Raw genomic sequence first — 27,403 nt, 5'->3', positions numbered from 1 at the left:
GGTATAGCTCTAAGTCAGCTTAAATTTGAGTTTCTGTATTTGTGCGTTCAGAAAAGGTTAAGAACGTCAGTTAAATCATCTTAAAAGATGCCTGCATTGTAGTGAGGATTTTACGTTGTTAAAGCAAACAGGGTTTAAAGAAAAACTAGGATGTTTCTCAGCAACTAAGGGCCACAATGAGACAGCAAGAGCATTTGAGTCAGTTGTAAACCAGTACCAAGAGAAGCTGGACACAGGACAGGGAACTGTAGAGAGCAGATTCCCCTAAAGAACAAAAGGAAGTTTTAGAAACCAGAGAATGGGACAGGAGTGAGTTCCTGGAAGACAGTGAAGTCAAAGGAACAAAGGGCAGGAATCTGGAGAAAAAGGTTTTGTTCAGTGTTGTCAGGAGCCGAAAGAGAGCCTCTAAGTTAAAGACAGAGCTGCATGTTGTAGATCCGGGGATGTTGGCTTGAGAGAAATCTGATATCTGAGGTGATCAAAAGTTTGGTGACATCTTAATACCACCTGTGATATAACGGTGTTCTGTTGGCATGGCTGGGTAGCTGAGAGATTGCGTGGAAGCTTGATTGCAATTGGTGATCTCGGGTAGAAGAATACCAAAAGTAGAGGTTGAAATCCCAGAGGTGGATCCTTGGCAAAGGCACCCGAGAGAAACCACTGTATGGAAGAAGGTTCCAAGGCGTATTCTTTTAGAGCAGAGATTGCAAACCTTCATGTGGAAGACAGAGTTCCAGTGAACCAGTTGGCTCACAGTGTGACACGCATCTGGGGGGAATTGATGAGAAATCCACAGAAGTTGTTTTCGGTGGCACCTGTCAATTGGTTTGAGAGTGTAGTGTGTCTGACCACATTTTGCTTATTGGTTTACATGGACTGTGTACTTACCGAGAACACTCGAGCAGTGTTTTTCAAACTTTTTCCCTATATCCAGTTTTGCCAACAGTCCGACCTTCCGGACTCAAATGGCCTATGTTTATGACACACGTCACATTCACTTACCTTTAATGCAAAAGTGCAACCTGCTTGGTCCTCACAATCTAGCTTAAATCAGTTTCAAAGGAGGAGAGGGTAATGTGCAAATCAAGTGCAGACTTTAGCCAGTTTCTTTGTGCTGTCTACATTTTTATGAAATCCGAAAATCCAACCTCGTACATGGTGTCATGAAGGGCAATAGCAAAACAAATGCTTGTTTCAGCGCTGGATACTCCTGAGGGGTCCAATCCAGATTGCTGGCAGTCTCATGGACTTCTGCCGTGTTTATAGTGGTATCACAGGTCAGATACAGCAGCCCAGTCTTTTAATTTGGAGCTTTTCACCCACCACTTCTCTTTCAAAATCTGAAACGTCTGCTCTCATTTGCCAGTACTCCCCTGTACATAACACACATGGGCTTTGCATCCTTATTTGCATGGACACAATTGACAAATCCACACCTCAAGAAATCATCTTTATACTGCTTTGTTCCCGAGTTACGTTTCTTCTTTGTCAGTTGTTAACCCTAGGCCCTGGAGCTCTGTCCAGAGCTAACATTAACACTGCTCTGTGCTGCTGTGGACTTGCCTGAGCAGCTTTCTCCAGCAGATCCTGTTGTTAGATCCTGTCCAGTTGGTACTCTGCCTATTTGAGTCTTTGACCGTCTCTTTAAGGAAATGATTCACCTTCACAGTCCTTTTACCATGCTTGCCAGCAGCTAGACAGTGGAAGCAGCTCTCCTCCGTTATTATGCACCAAAAGCACATACAGGGCATTGATGTCAAGTGTACGTGCAGAGGGCAGCACGGTGGCGCAGTGGTTAGCAGTCTGCCTCACGGCGCCAAGGTCCCAGGTTCGATCCCGGCTCTGGGTCACTGTCCGTGTGGAGTTTGCACATTCTCCCCGTGTTTGCATGGGTTCCGCCCCCACAACCCAAAAGATGTGCAGATAGGTGGATTGGCCATGCTAAATTGTCCCTTAATTAGAAAAAAATGAATTAGGTACTCTAAATCTATAAAACAAAAGTGTATGTGCAGGGTGCCTGACCTAATGCTGCGCTTCTGACCAGAAGACTGCACACAGCCTAATATATTTTAATTTAAAAGCTGTCAATGGCTGCCATTTCCAATTTAAAAGCTGGTAGCAGCCATTGGGCGCTTCGCCTGCGATTAGGACCATCACGGGAATGGTGTGACCAAATGCTACTTGACCCTCCGGCACCCGCCTGGGATCCACCCACGGGCCCGCATTTTGAAAAATCCTACATGAGAGTGTAAGATGGATATTATAATTTGTGTTATTCTTACAAATCTGCATATATCTGTGAAGATAGAGCTGGGGTGAAAACATAGTGCATTATAGTTGGTCTTATGTAATAAATGTTTTATTCTTTTATTAAAAGTTCCTTGGCAGTCCTGTGACTCTACCCATCCAAGTATCTAAACATAAAATAAAAGTTAGTATGCATCAAGCGGATTCCACCCTGGGATCTGACTTGTCCAGTAATAACATCAGATCAGATCAGATCAGAAACATTTAAACTGACCTGGTTTATGGAAGCTTGTGCCATAAAAATGAGGAAATGTCCTCCTTCATTCCGACTCTGGCAGACTGCGAAGCTGGGCTTCGGGGATGAGCTGCGTGGCCTGGATCTCGCTTGGCCTGTGGCAGAATCGAGCGAGAAAGGCAGAGATGAAATTTCACTTAAGCAATTGGGCGTGAGGTTGCTGATTGCTACTTCAAGAAAGTTAGTACCCAAGAAGTCAAAAAACATGGGGCATGATCAGATGGTCTCATCACGTCCAACCAGTGACACGACAAGGCCTCTCACAAAATTTGCTATGCTTGGAATATCTTGCACGATCTAACAAGGTTTCATGCAACACCACGATCTGGATCTTGCCTTCACTGGGCAAGATCCAGATTTACATATTTAAGTGAGCAGTTCGGCTTATTTAAATATGTTGCCACCAGAGTCTCACAAGGCTCAAGATTGAACGGCAGGGCTTGGGAGATCTTGCCATGATGCCATTTAGCTCTAGTCCACACAAAAGTGGACTGGGGTAATGGCACCTGAGGGGTTCTCCAAGGCCATCGGAAGCCTCGGGTGGTTGGACTCCGAGCAGGGTGGTAACCTGGCACTCCGTCTGCCACCTGAACACCTTGGTACTGTCAGCCTGGCACCTTGGCACTCCAACCTGGGCACTCTGGCAGTGCCACAAGGCCACCTGGCACTCTGACCTGGGCACCCTGGAAGTGCCACTTGGGCACCCTGGCAGTGCCATGTTGGCATTGCCAGGGTGCATGGGGACACTGCCAGGCTGGCATGCACTGCAAGTGTGCCAGGTTGCCCATGCCAGGGACCGGGCTGGGGTAGTGCCCTCCCTAATGAGGTGGGGTGAGGGGGGGGGGGGGGGGGGGGAACGGTCACGTGGACCCCTAACAGGTAAGCTGGGTGTTCAGGAGGTCCGAAGGCCCTGGTGAGGGAGCGAGAGATCGGAACGCTATTTAAAAATAATGCCCCAATTTCTTCCTGCACTGGCGAGCTGATCTCATCAGTTCAGAAAATGAAGGTAAGTGCAGCCTCAGCGGGATGTTCCTTGCTGAGACCAAATAACAACGGAGTCCCATGTAATAGCGGGGTCGTTCTGGGCACTGCAGGCGCCGTAAAACACCCTGCTGAACATGCCCAAAACAGGACTCTTTTTCCCATTAAATTGCGCCCACCGTCTCACCTACTGGTCTCTGTTGCCTTAATGTTGGCTGTTTCATTTTCTTCGCTTCTGCTGGTCTTTCCCTAGCTTGCTATTTCCACTTTTTTCTCTGCCCCTTGCGGAAGGATGCCGCCATTTTGTTTTTTTGAGTGGGATTTAGGAGGAAGTCTGGTCCTCAGCAGTTCCAGCCCTACCCAAACATGCACTTCTTCTCATATCCTCACTTCCATTCAGTCCTCTACCACTTTGCAGTTGTTGATGAGGGCAATACTTAACATGGCACAGTAGAATGGATTGTAGAATGGATAAATAAGCACCGATGGGGCTCCTTTTCCACTTGTATCAGAATTCGGCGGAGGCCCCGTTGCATGAATAACACAGAGATAGCCACAGTCAGTGCTTATCATGAATAAAACATGTGGTCACCCTGCTCACATCATGAATAACTCATACATTCGCACAGTGCAACTGTTAAAATGAAGCACATATGTGACCACAGTGCACCCCTTATCATGAATAAGTCATTAACCACAATGCAGCTCTTTACCATGAATAACATACACTGGACTACAAAATCCATTTGTTTGTTGACCTTTATGTTACACTTGAGATTGACAGCCACTTTATACATTCCATTTGAACAAACTTTACCCAACGGCTGTGTGGGTGGGGCCAGTATGGTTTATCATGGTCACCAAGGAAATTATCACTTTGACTTCACCTTGCCCATTCTGGATCTGAATGAGAGATCCAATTAGAATTCAGGAAGAACTTCTATGTTCAGAGAGTGAAGAGAATGTGGAATTCAAGACCATATTGGATTAGCAGAGTTACATTTAAGGGGGAAATAAGGACAAAGGAATACAAGGATATGCTGATAGGGTGAGAAGGTGTTCAGTGAGAGGAGGTTCGTGTAGACATAAACACTGGCATAGATTTGTGCAGCTAAATATAAATTTGGTGCTATAAATTCCATGTAAAATGTTTACCAGGTTATCTATTTATGTCAGCTTCTCCTGTGGTGACTGTAGGCAGAATGAGTATAAGTCTAATTCACATCTCTGGTTGGTTTCCCACATGTACCTGATGCCCCTCATTGCACACAGAACAATCCAAGACCACTGGATAGATTAGGATTTTTTTGTCAACAGCAAAGAATTTTGTTCTATCAATGTAGAGCTCGTACACAACCACAATAAAGTGGCCATGTGTATATGCACCAGATTCCCCAGGAACCATCATGGTTTTTGTCATAGAATTTACAGTGCAGAAGGAGGCCATTCGGCCCATCGAGTCTGCACCGGCTCCTGGAAAGAGCACCCTACCCAAGGTCAACATCTCCACCCTATCCCCATAACCCAGTAACCACACCCAACACTAAGGGCAATTTTGGACACTAAGGGCAATTTAGCATGGCCAATCCACCTAACCTGCACATCTTTGGACTGGGAGGAAGCCGGAGAACCCGGAGGAAACTCACGCACACACGGGGAGGATGTGCAGACTCCGCACAGACAGTGACCCAAGCCGGAATCGAACCTGGGACCCTGGAGCTGTGAAGCAATTATTCTATCCACAATGCTACCGTGCTGCCCATGGCGCTTTGATATGGTGGCTAAAAGAAAGATGGCTCATTCTTGGCCCATCCCAAAGTGCTTTGCAGCCAATAAAGTACTGTTTGAAGTGCAGCCGCTGTATATTTTTATCGATTTTGTACAGGATCTGGGCTTTGTTGGCTAGGTCAGCATTTGCTGTCCATCCCTAATTGCCCTTGAGAAAGTGGTGGTGAGCTGCTTTCTTGAACCGCTGCAGTCCATGTGGTGTAGGGACACCCACAGTGATGTTAGGGAGGGAATTTTGCCCAGCAACAGTGAAGGAATGACTATATGTTTGCAAGGCAGGATGGTGAGTGACTTGGAGGGGAACCCCCAGGTGGTGGGGTCCCAATATATCTGCTGCTCTTGTCCTTCTAGATGGTAATAGTTGTGGGTTTGGAAAGTCTTGCCTAAGGAGCCTTGGTGAGTTCCTACAGTGCATCTGGTAGATGGTACACACGGCTGCCACTGTGCGTCGGTGATGGGGGGAGTGAATGTTTGTGGAAGGGGTGCCAATTAAGCGGGCTGCTTTGTCCTGGATGGTGTTGAGCTTCTTGAGTGTTGTTGGAGCTGCACTCATTCAGGCAAGTGGGGAGTATTCCATCATACTCCTGACTTATGTCTTGTAGGTGGTGGACAGGCTTTGGAGAGTTAGGAGATGAGTTACTTGTCGCAGGATTCCCAGCCTCTGACCTGCTCTTGTAGCCACAGTATTAATATGGCTACATACTGTTCTAGGAAACTATCATGGATACATTCTATAAACTAATAAACAACCGTGGGCAGCAGGGTAGCATGGTGGTTAGCATAAATGCTTCACAGCTCCAGGGTCCCAGGTTCGATTCCCGGCTGGGTCACTGTCTGTGTGGAGTCTGCACGTCCTCCCCCTGTGTGCGTGGGTTTCCTCCGTGTGCTCCGGTTTCCTCCCACAGTCCAAAGATGTGCGGGTTAGGTGGATTGGCCATGATAAATTGCCCGTAGTGTCCTAATAAAAGTAAGGTTAAGGGGGGGTTGTTGGGTTACGGGTATAGGGTATAGGGTGGATACGTGGGTTTGAGTAGGGTGATCATGGCTCGGCACAACATTGAGGGCCGAAGGGCCTGTTCTGTGCTGTCAAAAAAAAAATTTAAAAAAATGGCTAGCCCACTTCAGTCTGTGATCAATGGTAACACCCAGAATGTTGATAGTGGAGCATTCAGTGATAGTAATGCCATTGAATGTCAAGGGACGATGGTTTGATTCTTGCTTATTGGAAATGGTCATGAATGTGACTTGCCACTTGTCAGCCTAAGCCTGGATGCTGTCCAGGCCTTGCTGTATTTGCAAGTGGACTGCTTAAGTGTCTGAGGAGTCGGGAATGGTCCTGAACATTGTAGCCATCAGCGGACATTGCCATATCTGACCTTCTGTTTGAAGGAAGGCCATTGATAATCAGCTGAAGATAGTTGGGCCTAGGACACTATCCTGCTGAACTCCTACAGTGATGGAGGAGTGATGAGGTCCTGCAAAAGGAGTTCAGGGTGTTAGGCAGTAAGCTAAGAAGCAGGACCTCTAGGGTTGTAATCTCAGGATTACTCCCTGTGCCACGTGTCAGTGAGGCAAGAAATAGGAGGTTAGTGCATCTAAACATGTGGCTAAACCAGTGGTGTAGGAGGGAGGGTTTCAGATTTCTGGGCCATTGGGATCTCTTCCGGGGATAGGTGCGGTCTGTACAAGAAGGATGTGTTGCATCTAAACTCAAGGGGCACCACTATCCTGGCTGGGAGGTTTACTAGTGTCACTCGGGAGGATTTAAACCAATATTGCAGGTGGGTGAGAACCAGAGCGTTAGCTTAGAAGGTGTCATTTTGGTGTCAATAACTGAAGGGGAAATAGAGAACAAAAATACTTGAACATCACCCTCAGGCAGAGCAAAAAAGGTGACAAGTGTGAGAAGGGAGGTGGTCAATGCAGGACTGAGGGTGTTGTACCTTAATGCTCGCAGTATACGGGACAAGGTAAATTAGCTTGTTGCGCACATTGAAAGTGGCCGGTATGATGTTGTGGGCATCACAGAGACCTGGCTGCAAGGGGATCAGGGCTGGGATCTAAATATCCAAGGATATGTGTCCTATCGAAAGGACAGGCAGATGGGCAAAGGGGGCAGGGTTGCACTGTTAGTAAGGAATGAAATTAAATCGATAGCAAGGAGTGATATAGGATCAGAATGCATAGAATCCCTGTGGGTAGAGTTGAGGAATCGCAAAGGTAAAAAGACCCTGATGGGAGTTATGGACAGGCCCCCTAGCAGTAGTCAGGATGTGGGGCAGAAAATAAATCAGGAGATAGAGAAAGCATGTAAAAAAGGCAATATCACAATTATCATGGGCGACTTCAATATGCACGTGGACTGGTAAAAATCAGGTTGGTAGTGGACCCCAAGAAAAGGAGTTTGTGGAATGTTTAAGAGATGTTTTTTTGGAGAAGCTTGTGGTAGAGACCACTAGGAATCAGACATTTCTGGATTTGGTGATGTGTAATGAGGCAGATTTGATTAGGGATCTTAAGGTGAAGGAACCCTTAGGGAGCAGTGACCACAATATGATAGAATTTAGCTTCCAGTTTGAGAGGTAGTCAGATGTAACAGTATTACAATTAAATAAGGGTAACTATAAAGACATGAGGGAGGAGCTGGCCAGAGTTGATTGGAGAAGGAGCCTAGCAGGGAAGACAGTGGAAAAGCAATGGCAGGAGTTTTGGGGGGTTAAGGGGGGAGCAACAGAAATTCATCCTAAGGAGGAGGAAACATATTAAGATTCGGGCCAAGGCATCCATAGTTGATGAGGGAAGTCAAGGGCAGCATAAAAGCAAAAGCAAAAGCAAAAGCATACAAAATGGCAAGGATTGTGGGAAGCCAGAGGATTGGGAAGCCTTTAAAAGCCGGCAGAGGACAACTAAAAAAGCAATAAGGGGAGAGAAGATGAAATATGAGTGCAAGTTAGCTAGCCATATAACAGAAGATAGGGAGACTTTCTTTCAATATATAAACGTTAAGAGAGAGGCAAAAATAGACATTGGACCACTGGAAAACGTGGTTGGAGAAATAATAATAGGAAACAAAGAAATGGCAGACTAACTGAATAGTTACTTTGCATCAGTCTTTACGGTGGAAGAAACCAGTGGGATGCCAGAGCTCCAGGAGAATCAGGGGCAGAGGTGAGTGCAGTGGCCATCACTAAGAAGAAGGTTGTGGGGAAACTGAAAGGTCTGAAAGTGGATAAGTCACCTGGACCAGATGGACTACACTGCAGGGTCTAAAAGTGATAGCTGAGGAGATTGTGGAGGCATTAGTGATGATCTTTCAGGAATCATTGGAGACAGGAAGGGTCCCAGAGGACTGGAAAGTGGTGAATGTAAACCACTGTTTAAGAAGGGAGGGAAGCAGAAGACGGGAAATTATAGGCCGGTTAGTCTGACTTAGGTCATTGGTAAGATTTTAGAGTCTTATTAAAGATGAGATCGCAAAGTACTTGGAAGTGCATGGTAAAATAGGACTGAGTCAGCACGGCTTTGTCAAAGGGTGGTCACGTCTGACAAATCTGTTAGAGTTCCTTGAGGAGGTAACAAGGAAGTTAGACAAAGGAGAACCAATGGACGTGATTTATTAAGATTTCCAGAAGGACTTTCAGAAGGTGCCACATAGGAGACTGTAAAATAAGTTAAAAGCCCATGGTGTTAAGGGTAAAATCCTGGCATGGATATTGGCTGACTGGCAGAAGGCAGAGAGTGGGGATAAAGGGGTCTTTTTCAGGACGGCAGCCAGTGACTCCTGGTGTGCCTCAGAGGTCTGTGCTGGGCCCACAACTTTTCACAATATACATTAATGATCTGGAAGAAGGAACTGAAGGCACTGTTGCTAAGTTTGCAGATGATACAAAGATCTGTAGAGGTACAGGTAGTATTGAGGAAGCAAGGGGGCTGCAGAAGGATTTGGACAAGCTAGAAGAGTTGGCAATGAAGTGGCAAATGAAACACAATGTGGAAAAGTGTGAGGTTATGCACTTTGGAAGGAGGAATTTAGGCATAGACTATTTTCCAATGGGGAAATGCTTACAAAATCAGAAGCACAAAGGGACTTGGGAGACCTTGTTCACGATTCTCTTAAGAATAACGTGCAGGTTCAGTTGGTAGTTAAGAAGACGAGTGCAGTGTTAGCAATCATGTCAAGAGGGCTAGAATACAAGACCAGGAATGTACTTCTGAGGCTGTATTAGCCTTGTCAGAGCCCCTTTAGAGTATTGTGAGCAGTTTTGGGCCCTGTGTCTAAGGAAGGGTGTGCTGGCCTTGGAAAGGGTCCAGAGGAGGTTCACAAGAATGATCTCTGGAATGAAGAACTTGTCGTATGAGGAACGGGTGAGGACTCTGGGTCTGTACTCGTTGGAGATTAGAAGGATGAGAGGGGATCTTATTGAAACGTACAAGATACTGCGAGGCCTGGATAGAGTGGGCGTGGAGAGGGTGTTTCCACTTGTAGGAAAAACTAGAACCAGAGGACACAATCTCAGACTAAAGTGACGATCCTTTAAAACAGAGATGAGGAGGAATTTCTTCAGCCAGAGGGTGGTGAATCTGAGGAACTCTTTGCTGCAGAAGGTCGTGGAGGCCAAATCACTGAGTATCTTTAAGACAGAGATGGATAGGTTCTTGATTAATAAGGGGATCAGGGGTTATGGGGAGAAGGCAGGAGAATGGGGATGACAAAATATCAGCCATGATTGAATGGCGGAGCAGACACGATGAGCCGAGTGGCCTAATTCTGCCCCAATGTCTTATGGTCTTATGTCCCAGGACTGCGATGGCTGACTTCCAACCATCATAACCACCTTCCTTTGTTCCAGGTTTGACTCCATCCACTGGAGATTTGTCCCCCTGATTCCCACTGACTCCAACTTTGCTGAGACCTTGATGTCATAAGGGGCGGCATGGTAGCACAGAGGTTAGCACTGTTGTTTCACAGCGCCAGGGTCCCAGGTTCGATTCCTGGCTTGATTTACTGTCTGTGCGGAGTCTGCATGTTCTCCCTGTGTCTGCGTGGGTTTCCTCTTGGTGCCCCGGTTTCCTCCCACAAGTCCCTTCATTAAGTAACTTCATGGTCGTGTTACACACGAGCTTCCCGGACGCCATTAGCTGGTTAGAACCACGCCGTCGGGAACTCGCCCATTCGGGAGCGGAGGTGCGCCGGGCAAGCTTCTGGCAATGTCCCCCCCCAGCCGCGCGGAGTACCCCGCAAACACGCTGATTCTCGGGTCCCGGATAATCGCCGGATCGGCACCGGGCCCAATTACGGTGTGAAAATAGATTCTCCGCCCCCGCCTCGAACGCGATTTCGGCGTGGGGCTGCAGACAATCCAGCCCAATGTGTTTTGCAGCCTGCAGAGTCCATTTGTTTTTCAGTTTGGGAGATGAGGTCATTGCTGGGTGGAGCTACGGAATGTAGAGAGAGACGTTTTGAAAAGCTTTAGGGAAACATTGTGAAAAGCTTTAGAGAGGCAGTTTTTGGAGGAACGTTGGAGAGAGGAGTTGAATTCTGATCTGCTTGATGCTGAGTCTACAATTCTCCCACATTAAGATAGATTGAGAGCTGTATGTTTCTTTTCTTGTTGTTTCATGGGAAACTGAGTAGTAGTATTTGGGGTAATTGTAAGCTGTTCTCGTGCAATATCTCCAAATTTGCAGACAACACTAAGCTGGATGGCAGTGTGTGCTGTGAGGAGGGTGCAGTGAGGCTGCAGAATGACTTGGACAGGCTGGCTGAGTGGGCAAATGCTATACAATGTGGGTAAATGTGAGGGTATCCACTTTGGTGGCAAAAAGCGGAAGGCAGATTATTATCTGAATGGTGGCAGTTTTGGAAAAGGGGAAGGGCAACAATACCTGGTTGGCATGATGGAACAGTCGCTGAAGGTTGCCATGCAGCTGCAGCAGGCACTGAGGAAAGCTAGTGGCATGCTGACCTTCATAGCGAGAGGATTTGAGTATAAGAATAGGGATGTCTTGCGGCAGTTATACAGGTGAGGTCACACCTTGACAGTATGTGCAGTTTTGGTCTCCTATTTTGAGGAAGGAAATTCTTGCTATTGAGGGTGTCCAGAAAAAGGTTCACCAGACTAAGTCCCTGGGTGGCAGGACTGACATATGAAGAAAGACTGGATCAACTGGGTTTGTACTCATAGGAGTTTAGAAGAATGAGAGGGGATTTCATAGAAACATCTAAAATCCCGATGGGACTGGATAGGCTAAATGCGGGAAGAATGTTCCCGATGTTGGGGATGTCCAGCACTAAGAATAAGGAGTCACAGCCTAAGAATAAAGGGTAAGCCATTCAGGACTGAGATGAGGAAAAAATTCTTCTCTCAAAAAGTTGTGAACTTGTGGAATTCTCTACCACAGAGAGCTGTTGGGGGCCTGTTCGTTGGATATATTCAAGAGGGAGCTGGATGTGGCCCTTGCAGCTAAAGGGATCAAGAGGTATGGAGAGAAAGCGGGAATGGGATACTGAATTTGCATGATCAGCCATGATCATATTGAATGGTAGTGCAGGCTCGAAGGCTGAAAGGCCTACTCCTGCATCTATTTTGTATGTGTTTATGTTTTTGGGTGTGAAGTTAAAAGGTTTGATATTGTATTCATAATTAAGTTTTGTTTTAAAAATAACCAAACCCTATTTCTTCATGCAATAACTTCTGGAGCGAATCATTCTTTCAAGGCACTTTTACAAATAAATTTAAATATTGAGGTTGTGGTCCACTATCCTGTTGGGGTCTGGTCTGGGATCGTAATGGGTCTGGTATATTGTTTCCTCTTGTTGGTTCCCTTACCATTTGCTGTCGTCCCAGTCTAGCAGCTATATCCTTTAGGATTCAGCCAGTTCGGTCAGTAATGGAGCTACCGAACCAATCTTGGTGATGGACATTGAAGTCCCCCAGCCAGAGTATATTCTGTGACCTTGCCACCCTCAGTGCTTCCTCCAAGTAGTGTTCATCAGCTGATGGGTGGCCAGTACGTGGTAATCAGCAAGAGGCTTCATTGCCCATGTTTAACCTGAAGCCACGAGACTTCATGGGGTCTGGAGGCGATGTCGACGACTCCCAGGACAGCTCCCTCTTGACTGTATACCACTGTGCCACCACCACTGCTGGGTGTGTTGCTGGTGAGACAGGTCATACCCAGGAATAGTGATAGTGATGTCTGGGACATTGTCTGTAAGGTATGATTCTGTGAGTAAGACTATGTCAGGATTTTGCTTAACTAGTCTGTGAGAGCTCTCCCAACTTTGGCACAAGCCCCCAGATGTTAGGAAAGGAGGACTTTGCAGGATCTAATGGGCTGGGTTTGCCATTGTCGTTTCTAACGCCTAGATCGATGGCGGGTGGTCCGTACAGTTTCTTTCCTTTTTATTGACTTTGTAGCGGTTGAATACAACTGAGTGGCTTGCTAGATAATTTAGAGGGCATTTCAGAGTCAACAACATTGCTGTGAGTCTGGAATCGCATGTAGGCCAGACCAGGTAAGGACGACAGATTTCCTTCCTTAAAGGACATTTGGGTTGTAATGAAGGGAACATGGTAGCCAGTTTGCACATTCCCCTACCCTATCCGCGTAATCCCCTATATTCTGCACATCCTTGGACACTAAGGGGCAATTTATCATATTCAATCCACCAACCTGCACATTTTTGGCCTGTGGGAGGAAACCGGAGCACCCGGAGGAAACCCATGCACACACGGGGAGAACGTGCAAACTCCGCACAGGTTATCATCCAAGATCACATAGTAAGAAGTCTTACAACACCAGGTTAAAGTCCAACAGGTTTGTTTCAAACACTAGCTTTCGGAGCATTGCTCCTTCCTCAGGTGAATGACCACTTCACCTGAGGAAGGAGCAGTGCTCTGAAAGCTAGTGTTTGAAACAAACCTGTTGGACTTTAACCTGGTGTTGTAAGACTTCTTACTGTGCTCACCCCAGTCCAATGCCGGCATCTCCACATCAAGATCACATAGACAGTCATATAGATCACACAACAAAGTTAAAACAAGTGATCTGTGCAAGGCCATCTTTTGCATTTTTACACATAGCTGCTGTGTTTTTTAACTAATAAAACTCTCACTGAAATCAGATGAAACATTTGAAATGCGTCTCTTATATTTTCTTCAAATAGTTTTGAAAAATAGCTGACCAGAATCTGCTGGAGACAAAAGAAAATTTCAGATCAACAGAACTGATTGGTACAGCTTGGAATTAAGTATAGTATTCAAAAGACAATAAAGTATGTAGTTAAATCTGATTATATTATTGTGAAACATGGAATTTTAGAACACCCATTTCTGTTGTGGAGTACAATTTGTGAATTGAAAATGTCCAGTGTAACTTATGGGGACATGGTAATACATTGCCACCAAGTGGTCATATCCTGCAATTACAGGCTGACTCATTTATTTAAGTAGCTTCATTAAGAATGAGTCAACACTAAAGATATGGAAGCAGTTTCACAAACATTTTAAGTTAGGGGCGGGGTCGAAACATGCCAGTCTGAGAAAACCATCCCTTTGAAACAGCAAAAATAGACGCTGGATTCCAAGACTGGGAGGAAAAAGGTGTGAACACGTTGAAAGACATGGAACTGGATTCTCCTCCGGCGGGATGCTCCGTTTTGCCGACAGTCCAGGGGTTTCCTAACAGCGTGGGGCTGCCCCACAATGGGAAACCCCATTAACCAGCCGGCGTAACGGAACATCCCGCTGGCGTGCTGAAACAGAAATGCAGCGGGGCGGAGAATCCAGCCCTAGTTTCTGGAAGGCCATTTTGCAACCTTTGAAGAATTGAGGGAGAAATACTTGCTCCCAAGGAGGGCGGCCTTTAAATATATGCAGATACGTGCAATTGTAAAGAAAACCATCCCACGTTCCCAGTGTTAGCCCTTTCTTCTTTGCTGGAAGAGGTATTGATGGTGTTCGGGATAGAGAGGGGGGAGTTACCTCGGCTATCTATGGGAAACTTACGGGAGCAGGATCAGAATCCATGGATAGGTTGAATGCCAGATGGGAGGCGGAATTGGAGGAGACATTGCAGGAAGAGCTGTAGTGCCAAATTTAGCGGAGGGTAAATGCATAAACCTCTTGCATGAGGTTTGCACTAATAGTAGTGCACAGAACACCATTGACGAGGTTGAGAGTGAGTCGCCTGTTCTAAGGGGTTGAGGACATTTGTGAAAGGTATGGGAGGGGACCAGCCAATCATATGCACAGGTTTTGGACGTGCCTAAAACTGAGGAAGTTCTTGGGCATCTTTTTTAGCACCATGTCGGCAGTGCTACAGTTGGACCTAGAACCCAGTCCCCTGAGGACCATATTCGGGGTGTCGGACTTGCCAGAGCTCCAGACAGAGGTGGGGCAGATCCTTAGCCTTTGCCTCACTGATAGCGAGGAGGCAAATCCTATTGGGTTGGACATCAGTTGCTCCACGCCTAGTCTCAGTATGGCTGGGAGATTTAATGGAGTTTCTAAGCCTAGAGAAGGTTAAATTTAGCTTAAGAGGGAATGAGGAGTTTTTCACAAGAGATGCCGACAGTCCATAATCTCACTTTAAGGAATTAGCCTCAGTCAGCAGCTAAAGAGGGGAGGGTGGTTCGTTGATATTTGAGGGAGGGATTGCTAAATGTTAGTTAAATACGTGTAATGTCACATTCTCCCCATGTCTGCGTGGGTTTCACCCCCACAACCCAAAGATGTGCGGGTTAGGTGGATTGGCCACACTAAATTGCCCCTTAATTGGAAAAAAACAAATTGGGTACTAAAAATTAAAAATATATATATGTGTAATGTAAATTATGTAACCAATTTTGAAAAAGCAAATTAAAATATTTATAAAAAAGAATGAGATCATAGAAATACATTTATAAGGGAAAAGCTTGAAAAGGTGGCACAATAGGAAGGAGGATAGATAAGAAGTGTATGCAGACAGAAAGCCGAGAATTCCCTACTCCTGAGCAACAACTACGTTGGAGGCATAAACAGGGGGCAAAACAAGGAGCAGCTTCAGGAAATCCCCAGGTCAAGATTTTTAGTAACATCTCTTTATCAGGTTTCTCACGCACAATCAAATCCCATGAAATATAAGGACTATAATTATGTAGTCAGCTTGGCTAAATTCGTAGCTATTTATTCTCTGAGTCAGAAGGTTTTAATTCAAGCTTATTCCAGGAATGTGATCATGTGGTTGAGATTGGTTCTTCAATGTAGTGCTGAGGGAGTGCTATATTACTGAAGTCATCATCCTTTGGACAGAATATTAATGTTTGTCTCTCCTGGTTAAGGTCAATGCTGAAGATCCATTGGTACTATTCATTCCCTCAGTTATTTCCTCAATTAACATCAACAAATTGTATGAATTAAAACATGTGTTAACCGATACACAATTGTGCCAAAGTTGTTTAAAGCTAATCTCTACCCGTTCTTTCAGATCTTCAGTGAAATAAAACAAAATGGAGATAAAGCAGGATCCCGGAAATTATTGCACAGATTAATGACAAAACCTCCTGGCTGGTTTTCCACATTTTTAAGTGTACTAAAACAGACTGGACATAAGAATCTTGCAGACATGTTAGCTGGCAATGATGATGATCTATCTAAAGCAGTAGGTAAGTTCTGAACTGCATATGTGTGCATATGAATAGTTCTGTATTAATTCATCTTTCTATACCCAACAGTCTTAAGAATGATACAAGTAATAGCTGACTACTCTCTTACAACATTAAGTCGATACTAATAGTTGTTTTGCGAGGTCATGGATTTGCATATGCACTTAAAATACAGATTTGTGAACTGGAAATTTGTAATAAATTTTTTAATAGATAGTAATGATTTGCGATTAACCAATCATCAATTTAATTGGGAAAATAGTAAGTTAAATGCATTTAAACCAGTAAAAAAGATTTACAGACTTGAAATAAATGTCTCCTAGACATTAAATAAAACTACTTGAGCAGATTCACAATAATTGCACTAACAAACATCTGAAGATAATCAGACCAGCTGGTGACATGACTCATTTATACTTGCGAGAAGTGACATATATTCATACACAGGGACCTGTTCTCTGCAAACAAAAAGGATATGTTCAAGCCTTGCACCTTTTTTGAAATACCTGGAAGCTTGGGTAGCCTATTGTTCCCTGTTGCTTTCTGAATGGCAATTCCTCGGTCAATCAAAGTAGATTTTGCCAACCAATATGCACTATTTTCTCCTGTAGTATGAATTGGTGTGATCGTTTGAAATTTGGTATTCTTGTGTTTGTCCTGGTGAGTGTAAGATGAAAAGCTCCAGCAACATGCCTCTCTTTTCAGCAATATTCCTAAGGTAGAATTATGCCATCTCGTTATGTCAACATGGAACATAAAACATAGTACAGTACAGCACAGAACAGGCCCTTCAGCCCTCGATGTTGTGCCGAGCATTGTCCGAAACCAAGATCAAGCTATCCCACTCCCTGTCATTCTGGTGTGCTCCATGTGCCTATCCAATAACCGCTTGAAATTTCCTAACGTGCCCGACTCCACTATCACAACAGGCAGTCCATTCCACACCCTAACCACTCTCTGAGTAAGGAACCTACCTCGGGTATCCCTCCTATATCTCCCACCCTGAATCTTATAGTTATGCCCCCTTGTAACAGCTACATCCACCCGAGGAAATAGTCTCTGATCGTCCACTCTATCTATCCCCCTCATCATCTTATAAACCTCTATTAAGTCGCCTCTTATCCTCCTCTGCTCCAAAGAGAAAAGCCCTTGCTCCCTCAACCTTTCCTCATAAGACCTATCCTGCAAACCAGGCAGCATTCTGGTAAATCTCTTTTGTACCCTTTCCAATGCTTCCACATCCTTCCTATAATGAGGTGACCAGAACTGCACACAATTCTCCAAATGTGGTCTCACCAGGGTCATGTACAGTTGCAGCATAACCCCACGGCTCTTAAACTCAAACCCCCTGTTAATAAACGCTAACACACTATAAGCCTTTTTCACGGCTCTATTCACTTGAGTGGCAACCTTCAGAGATCTGTGGACATGAACCCCAAGATCTCTCTGTTCCTCCACATTCCTCAGAACCCTGCCGTTGACCCTGTTATCCGCATTCAAATTTTTTCTACCAAAATAAATCACCTCGCACTTATCAAGGTTAAACTTCATCTGCCATTTTTCGGCCAAGCTCTACATCCTATCAATGTCTCTTTGCAGCTTACAACAGCCCTCTACCTCATCCACTACTCCAGCAATCTTGGTGCCATCAGCAAATTGACTGACCCACCCTTCAGCCCCCTCCTCCAAGTCATTGATAAAAATTACAAATAGCAGAGGACCCAGCACTGATCCCTGTGGTACACCGCTGGTAACTGGTCTCCATCTACCACCACCCTTTGTCTTCTATGTGATAGCCAGTTACTTATCCAATTGGCCAAATTTCCCTCTATCTCACACTTCCTTACTTTCTTCATGAGCCGACCATGGGAAACCTTATCAAACATCTTACTAAAATCCATGTATACAACATCAACTGCTCTACCTTCATCTCCACACTTAGTTACCTCCTCAAAGAATTCAATCAAATTCGTGAGGCAAGACTTACTCTTCACAAATCCGTGTTGACTGTCCCGGATTAAACTGCATCTTCCCAAATGGTCATAAATCCTATCCATCAGGAGATTTTCCATTAACTTACCGACCACCGAAGTAACACTAACTGGCCTATAATTACCAGGGTCATTCCTATTCCCCTTCTTGAACAGGGGAACAACGTTCGCCACTCTCCAGTCCTGTGGCATTATCCCTGTGGACAGTGAGGACCCAAAGATCAAAGCCAAAGACTCTGCAATCTCATCCCTTGCCTCCCAAAGAATCCTTGGATATATCCCATCTGGCACAGGGGACTTGTCGACCCTCAGGTTTATCAAAATTGCTAATACATCCTTCCTCAGAACATCTACCTCCTCCAGCCTACCTGCCTGTATCACACTCTCATCCTCAAAAACATGGCCCCACTCCTTGGTGAACACTGAAGAAAAGTATTCATTCAACGCCTCTTCTATTTCTTCTGACTCCATGCACAAGTTCCCACTACTGTCCTTGACCGGCCCCATCCTCACCCTGGTCATTCTTTTATTTCTCACATAAGGGTAAAAAGCCTTGGGGTTTTCCTTGATCTGACCCGCCAAGGACTTCTCATGCCCCCTCCTCGCTCTCCTAAGCCCTTTTTTTTAGCTCATTCCTTGCTACCTTGTAACCCTCAAGCGACCCAACTGAACCTTGTTTTCTCATCCTTACATACACTTCCTTTTTCCTCTTGACAAGTCATTCAACTGCTTTTGTGAACCATGGTTCCTTCACACGGCCATTTCCTCCCTACCTGACAGGGACATACCTATCAAGAACATGCAGTATTTGTTCCTTGAACAAGCTCCACTTTTCATTAGTGCCTTTCCCTGACAGTTTCTGTTCCCATCTTATGCTCCCTAATGCTTGCCTAATCGCATCATAATTACCTCTCCATATGGCCCTACCATATGGCCCTATCCCACTCCATTGCAATTGTGAAAGACACCGAATTGTGGTCACTATCTCCAAAGTGCTCTCCCAGAAACAAATCTAACACTAGGCCCGGAACTTTCAAAATTTATAACACAGAAAGAGGATATTAGGCTCACGACATCTGTTTTGGCTCTTTACTGCAGAAAATCGAGGTACCTTCATTGTCCTACGGTCCCTCGTAGGATGCAATTTAATGGCGACTGAGGGTGCAGGAAGAGATGTGGAGGGTAGGACTTAGCTGGGCGAGAGATGAAATTTTGGGTTCTGACATTGGGAAAAAATCACCAAATTAAGGTGGCTTTGCCTCTAAGGGAATTGGATTTCCTGACAGCAATCAGTGGGAACCTATTTGTAATGCATTAGCATGTCCCACAAGCTTGTTAAAACACAGGTTTTTTACCTTAAATGGCACCGTTGTGATCAGGTTGAAGGCGAATGAGAGATGTGTGCCTACACTTTCACATCCGGTTAAAGCTGGATTGAAGTTGGTGAGACGGTGTTCAAGGCGGATTTGGAGTGGGTAGAAGCTGCTATTCTTGTTTGGGAAAGCTCGTTGGAACGGGGAGGGGAGATTGAAATGCTTTTTGCAGTGCAGTTCACGGCTGCTCGAGGGATGATGTTGGCTGAACTAAGGATGGTCGTGGATGACATAAGGGACGGAGATGGGTGTCATAGAGAAGATTAAGATTGATAAAGGGCAGTTCAAGTTTTTTTGAGGGGAGGTCAAGATACTAGAGGGCAGGTCAAGGGTGATAGAAGGGTTGAACTTGAAGGCAGACAGATCGAGGGTAATAGGGGGGAGCAGGTCACAGGTGATGAGAGTAGGAGGAGGGTGCTGGGTGGAAGGTCAAAGGCAATGGAGGAAAAGCCAAGGACGACCGAGTATGGGTGGAGGGCAGCGGCTGACAGGTCCAGGGTGACAGTAAGCGTCAAATGGAATTCTAGTAACAAAGGCTGAGGTGACAGGAGGTGAGATAAAGTTGGGAAGAGACCAGGCTATGGTGGAAGAAAAGCACGTGGCTTCCCATTTGTGCACATGCACAAAGTCAGAAACAAGAACCATGTAGATAGTGGTGCTCATATCTCTCCTGCCTTCTGTTCACAGTTCACATTTTATAGGCTACACGGTCTAGTTGACTGTGTTCTTTGGAGGCTTGGCCAGAAGAGAAGAGGGATGGGGAGAGGACGGTCTTGGCCCATGCACACCGTCAGTTGGTGACACCAGAGGGTGCGGTATCTTGGGGTGCAGACAACCAGTTGCCTGTGCGATGATGAGCAATGGGACCACACAAGGAGCAACTACCTACAAATGTCTCCGAGGCAATATTAGAGAGAGCTGAAATTGTCTGGGAAGGTGGTCCCATGAATGCATTAATTTACATCCCTTGAAATTTACCATGGCTCCAGAGAGGATAACTGTTGTATCTCACAGACAGCCATTCGCAGCTGCCAGTGCCGTGTTCGAAAGGGCTTCGAAAGGGAGTTTGTTAAATTTACCATTGATGCTGAGAGCCAGGCTGTCCGAACTGTGGGTTTGGGGCCATTGTGAGTTTCCCACATAACCAAGGGGTTAGAGACTGTATTTGTGGCGATCAGAGCTCTGTGGGTCTAGCCAGCAAAATTCATTAACTTAAAAGTTTCACTCCATCTGTTCAAGTAGTCTATGACCACAGGTAGTGAGTCATCCAAGTGAGTGATTGGTTTCTGGGGTGCTCTCATGATTCTTACATTCTTCATTACACACAGCTGTTTGAGGCACCCATGCAACTGGCGGGCTGCATCCCGGGTGACAGGGACTATCCATTAATAACAACTGAATGGAATCTGCAAAGCCCAGCAGAGATGAGCTACAATGCTTCCCATGGCTTCACAAGGGCAATGGAATAGACCATAGGATTGTTAAAGTTGAGGTTCTGCTGCCTGGGTCGCTCAGGCAGAAGATCCTGCAGTATGCACTACAGAGGGTAGCCAGGATCACCGTGGTCTGCAGCGCACTATACAAATTGGTACAGCAAAGAAGTGAAGACTTGTGAGCAGGGAGATGGAGGAACCACACTATTCCTTGGATGGGGAGAAAGGGAAAGAACCAGGTGACCAAAAGAACAGGCATATTCATTTAGGAGATGTCTGGGCAATTGAGCAATGTACTGGGAGACCTGTGAGACCCTCATTCAGACTTGTTTTCAGCCAGAAACCCCTGCATGCTCTGATTGTCCTATGAGGAGAGATTGAAGAGACTGGGCCTATATTATGAGAGTTTAGAAGAATGAGAGGTGATCTCATTTATATGTACAAAATACTTACAGGGCTTGACAGGGTTGATGCAGGAAGGATGTTTTCTCTGGCTGGGGGAACAGTGGAGGGGTAGCTGATACCAATTGACACAGTCTCAGAATAAGAGATAGGCCATTTGGACCAAGAGGTGGAAGAATTTATTCAGTCAGAGGCTGGTGAACTTAGGAGTTCTCTACCCTCAAGGGCTGTGGGAGCTTAGTCATTGGCTTTGTTGGAGCAGAGGTCGATAGATAACCATGACATCAAGGGATATGGAGATAGTGCCGTAAGATGGCGTTGACATAGGAGGTCATCCAATCTCTAGTTAAATCATGGAGCAGACTCAAAGGACTGAATGGCACACTCCTGTTCCTATTTCCTATATTTCTACTTATTCACATATTTTTAAATATAAATTTAGAATATCCAAATAATTTTTCCAATTAAGGGGCAATTTAGCGTGGCCAATCCACCTACCCTGAACATCTTTTATAGGTTGTGGGGGCGAAACCCAAGCAAACACGGGGAGAACGTGCAAACTCCACACAGACAGTGACCCAGAGGCGGGGTCGAACCTGGGACCTCGCGCCGTGCGCCACTATGCTGCTCTACTTATTCACTTATGACGCAAGCCATTACAAGCCATCATCTGGCTAACCAAGTCGCACAAACATGACCACTCACCACACATGAATAAAGTGAGCTATTTATATGAATCATGAAAATTCCGTTGAATAATTGAACCATTTTGGTACCATCACAAATTCTTATACTTACGTTTATGATCACCATGCCTTGGTATCTCATCAACATCTTCAACTGAAGCGAAGGCAGCTTGCTGAGTGCTCTGCCCCATTGCCTGAGATGACCTTGGTGGCTCTCCATTGATGGCCAAAGGCCTAGAAGGCTGTGTCCTGTTGAGAGTCTCTGGCAGAGGTGCAGGTTACATCCTCCTCAGCCTCACCTACTGGAAAAACTGGGCTGACTGACGGAGGGAGGAGGAGTGGCAGTGCATCCTTGGAGCACCCTGAGGTTATGTCCCCAAAGTGGATTTCTGGTGTTCCTTCTCCCTCTCGATAAACAATGGAACCTCCCTGAATCCTGACGGAAGTGCCTTGTCCCCCTCCTGCCTAGTCATTGTGGTATAGAACACATTGTTAGCAACGGAATGCAGATCCAAGAGCACATCTGGCAGCCACTGAGTGTTCTGCTGGACCTGGCTCTCCAATGCAGTCACCATCTTGTCTATGGAGGAAGTCTCACGGTAGGGGCCTCACGGTAGCATGGTGGTTAGCATCAATGCTTCACAGCTCCAGGGTCCCAGGTTCGATTCCCGGCTGGGTCACTGTCTGTGTGGAGTCTGCACGTCCTCCCTGTGTGTGCGTGGGTTTCCTCCGGGTGCTCCGGTTTCCTCCCACAGTCCAAAGATGTGCAGGTTAGGTGGATTGGCCATGCTAAATTGCCCGAAGTGTAAGGTTAATGGGGGGATTGTTGGGTTACGGGTATAGGGGTTACGTGGGTTTAAGTAGGGTGATCATTGCTCGGCACAACATCGAGGGCCGAAGGGCCTGTTCTGTGCTGTACTGTTCTATGTTCTATGTTCTAATGCTTCACAGCTCCAGGGTCCCAGGTTCGATTCCCGGCTGGGTCACTGTCTGTGTGGAGTCTGAATCCCCATGATATTAGTCAGGCTTAAGAACATAAGAACTAGGAGCAGGAGTAGGCCATCTGGCCCCTCGAGCCTGCTCCGCCATTCAATTAGATCATGGCTGATCTTTTGTGGACTCAGCTCCACTTTCCGGCCCGAACACCATAACCCTTAATCCCTTTATTCTTCAAAAAACTATCTTAAAAACATGTAATGAAGGAGCCTCAACTGCTTCACTGGGCAAGGAATTCCATAGATTCACAACCCTTTGGGTGAAGAAGTTCCTCCTAAACTCAGTCCTAAATCTACTTCCCCTTATTTTGAGGCTATGCCCCCTAGTTCTGCTGTCACCCGCCAGTGGAAACAACCTGCCCGCATCTATCCTATCTATTCCCTTCATAATTTTAAATGTTTCTATAAGATCCCCCCTCATCCTTCTAAATTCCAACGAGTACAGTCCCAGTCTACTCAACCTCTCCTCATAATCCAACCCCTTCAGCTCTGGGATTAACCTAGTGAATCTCCTCTGCACACCCTCCAGCGCCAGTACGTCCTTTCTCAAGTACGGAGACCAAAACTGAACACAATACTCCAGGTGTGGCCGCACTAACACCTTATACAATTGCAACATAACCTCCCTAGTCTTAAACTCCATCCCTCTAGCAATGAAGGACAAAATTCCATTTGCCTTCTTAATCACCTGTTGCACTTGTAAACCAACCTTCTGTGACTAATGCACTAGCACACCCAAGTCTCTCTGAACAGCGGCATGCTTTAATATTTTATCGTTTAAATAATAATCCCGTTTGCTGTTATTCCTACCAAAATGGATAACCTCACATTTGTCAACATTGTATTCCATTCACATTTGTCAACATTGTATTCCATATAACAAGGCTTGACTGTAATTTTTACAAGGTGGCCAAAGTGGGTAGCACATGCGATTTTCCTGCAGGCCCAAACCTGTGACAAAGCAAATTGGTGCCTTTAGAGAACCAAAATAAGTTTTTCATTGCTTTTACTTTTTTGTCTGGGACCTAAATGAGTTGATCTGCTCCTCTGAATCCCACAAAGAAAACTTAAGCCTCTCTTATTGCAAACTCCTCCTCCACCTGTCCTTTATTCCCCCCCGCCCCCCACCACCACCACCACCACCCCTCCCCCAACACTCCCCTTCCTCCAGAAATAAACTGTCCTGGGACTCACCATGATAGCTTAGCACCTTCTTAATGGAGGGTAGTTTCTGAGCGGTTCTTCCCTCCCAAGAATAGGTGGGAAGCCAGTTGATCGGGTTCAAATGAGACCTTGGAGTTAAGTAACTGGGTCTTTTTTATGAAAGACCAGGAGAGATTTTGATTCAAAGCTTTGGCCACCTGCTAAAACTACTCCAGATTTAAAATCAGGGCTTAGAGGTTCTCCAATCCAACTATTATTTTAACTATTCGCCACTGCCCTTTTTACCCTCTCTGCAATGGCATTAGGGCCATTTCAGGTTATGATAAAGGTCCCTTGAGATTGTTTTCTCGTGCCCTAGAAATTTCTCCCTTTACCCTCAGAGCATGAGCCTTACGACCCTAAATCAGCCATGTGTTGACCAACTGAATCTTGCTCTCTTAAACTGTCCAGTGTATTTCACTTCCTAGCTCAGAGCTACACAGCTGCAAATGAAGAGGCCAATAGACAGGGAGCATATAGTTCAACACCATGTATTGCACAATACAAAACACAAGGCAAGCCATTGGAAGTGATTGTTGAGAAAAGACATTAGTTATGATTAGCCACTGACTATGTCAGTTTTGCTTGGATTATTTGATGGCAGATGATCTGTTTTCCCCACGATTGGTGCTAATGGGTTTACTGCCTGTGTAAATGTCACTAACATTAAAGAGGCTCAGCTCTCGACTATTGCTGATTGCAGGTGTAAGGAGAACCAATTAGAAATGTAGAAATACGGCTGTAGTATTAAACATTGTGTCACCCTTTATTTTTCTGTAGTTTTTTAATAACAAGATAAAATGTTACTGATATGATGTACTCAATTGCCTTTTAAAAACATTACTTTAAATATTATCATTGATAAGAAAAGACAAGTTGAAAACCCAAAAAATCCCCACCCACCTCCAAACAAACATTCCTCAACCCTTACAAAATACAACTGTTTTGACCCCAGTCCATTTCTTTGGATGAACGCCTCCTATTCCTCTGCAGTCTCGAAGTAGTGGTCCTCAACCTCATCGGTCACCCAAAGACATGTGGGGTAAAGCACGCCAAACCAAACTTTATTTTGGTACAGTTCTGCCTTGGCCTTGTTAAAAGCTGCGCGCCTCCTGGCTAGCTCCAGGCCAACATCTTGGCATACCCTCACCTCGTGGCCTTCCCACCTGCTACTCCGATGCTCCTTCGCCCACCATAAAATTCTCTCTATCTTGGTAGCTGTGGAATTGCACAATAAATGTACAAAGTGGCTCCCCAGCATGAGGCCTCTGCCTCAATGACCTGTGGGCTCAATCCAGCTCAGGAGGGGGGGGGCACCATTTCCCCCACCCCCATCTTCCAGAGCAACAGCGCCATAGACTTTGACAAAGGGTCACATGGACTCAAAACTTTAGCTCTTTTCTCTCCCTCCAGATGTGCCAAACCTGCTGAGCTTTGCCAGCAATTTCTCTTTGGCGCCATAGACTTTGTTGGGTTCGGGCCCTCCAGCCCGTCCAGCAATCCGACCACCCTCGGATTTTGCCTTCGCGAGTGATTTTCAAGGTCGTCAACCATAGACCTCAAACTCTTATTGTCGGCCACCAACTTTGCCATTTCCACCTCCAGAAAAACAAGTTGGTCGCACTGCCCCAACAGAGTAACCCACACCTCCTGCATCTCTGCACCCAGCTGCTTCACCACCTCATCCACCTTAGCCGGCGCCACTTCAATTGAGGAAACAGCTGCCTCGATCACCTTTTCATGGTCTCCTGAGGTCTCTCGATGCAGTTTCTGCAACTCCACAGCTAGAATCTATACAGTTCGGGGGTGGTCCCTGGCACTGTACTTGTCTCTGCCATTTTTTTTCTACCAAGGCACTCCACTTTTGAAGCTGCGTGTCTCTTTTGTTGCCTAGTTCAGTACCAATTGTGCATCCCCTTGTTGTGGAACACGTACACCGTTGAGTTTAAGAACTTTCTGGTCAAATTTCCATTGCTTGTGTTGCCTTTTCTGTGGCTCTGCTCTGACTACAGCAATCAGTGAGGTTGCCCTCCTTTCTTTTGATATCTATATTCTAATGCTCAGAGTCGGCAGGTATCAAATGGTACCACCACAAGGTTCAACCGGCTATCGATCAAAGATCTAAACACCAGTTAGTTAGTTCAAGGTCAAGGGTACTTTATTTACATCATGCAACATACACTACCAGTTAACTACACCCATCGACGACGACAACCTGTACTTAACTTCAGGCACCCGGAGTAGGTCAGAGGAACAGTGGCCGTTGTTTGATTCTGGATCTATCGAGTCTGGAGAGGTTGCTGCTGCTCAGCTAGGCTCATCCGTCTGGTAGCGAGTGTTGAACTTGGACTTGCTTCTGGTGGTGCTGCAATTGGAGATGGACGTTGTCAGGGCGCCAGGTCCAAAAGAGAATGAACACATGGTGGACTCTCTTCTTATGCTTAGGGGTTTTCGCGCTCTTTTGGGCAGTCCTTCAGTTTGGACCCTACTAATTGGGTGATCCCCGATCACTCTGTTCAATTCCTAACCAATAAATGCGCGGGTGCCTGGATGGCTGGGCGTGTCCCAAGCGGTCACTGACCCTGTTGTTTACGCTTCCCGAGAACAGGGAGTGGTGCCGAAATATCTGAGACTGTACCGGTCACTCAAGTACCAGTCCTTTGTCTTGGTGGAGATGGGCCATCAAATGCTAATCGGCCCGTCAAAATGCTAATTGGTCGGAGTTTCGATACCGTTTGGACTCCTTGCTTGCAAATATACATTTCATGCTCTGAGCCTGCCTGAATCTTGCTCTGTCCATTTTACCTGCTATGCTTTGCGAGTTTCTCTGTTCCTGGTTGTAAGTGGCCATCCTAGATGGCTATACAGGCTGGGTGAAAAGATCCCAACTGTAATCTCCGGCAGGAGCTCCCACACGTGCAACTGCTCCATTATATTGGGCAGCACCGTAGCATTGTGGATAGCACAATCGCTTCACAGCTCCAGGGTCCCAGGTTCGATTCCTACTTGGGTCACGGTCTGTGCGGAGTCTGAACATCCTCCCCGTGTGTGCGTGGGTTTCTTCCGGGTGCTCCGGTTTCCTCCCACAGTCCAAAGATGTGCAGGTTAGGTGGATTGGCCATGATAAATTGCCCGTAGTGTACAAAATTGCCCTTGGTTTTGGGTGGGGTTACTGGGTTATGGGATGGGGTAGAGGTGTTGACCTTGGGTGGGGTGCCCTTTCCAAGAGTCGGTGCAGACTCGATGGGCCAAATGGCCTCTTACTGCACTGTAAATTCTATGATTCTATATGCCGCAGTGGATGTCCTTAATTTAAATATTATGCAGAATTAATAAATGACCTCCATTCATTTACACTGAG

At 45.9% G+C, this 27,403-nt stretch overlaps 1 protein-coding gene across 1 annotated transcript in view; it reads left to right on the top strand.

Annotated features, from left to right (window-relative positions):
* The window catches only part of ifih1 (interferon induced with helicase C domain 1), a 172,920-nt gene that overhangs the window by 16,378 nt on the left and 129,139 nt on the right, over positions 1–27,403 (top strand). Inside the window, exon 2 of the mRNA XM_038789675.1 lies at positions 15,782–15,959. Coding sequence (XP_038645603.1) covers positions 15,782–15,959 — 178 coding nt within the window. The remainder of the gene's footprint in view (positions 1–15,781; positions 15,960–27,403) is intronic.

Source organism: Scyliorhinus canicula, chromosome 2 (assembly GCF_902713615.1).
Source record: "Scyliorhinus canicula chromosome 2, sScyCan1.1, whole genome shotgun sequence".
Lineage (NCBI taxonomy): Eukaryota > Metazoa > Chordata > Chondrichthyes > Carcharhiniformes > Scyliorhinidae > Scyliorhinus > Scyliorhinus canicula.
This window is presented reverse-complemented; position numbering and strand designations above follow the sequence as displayed.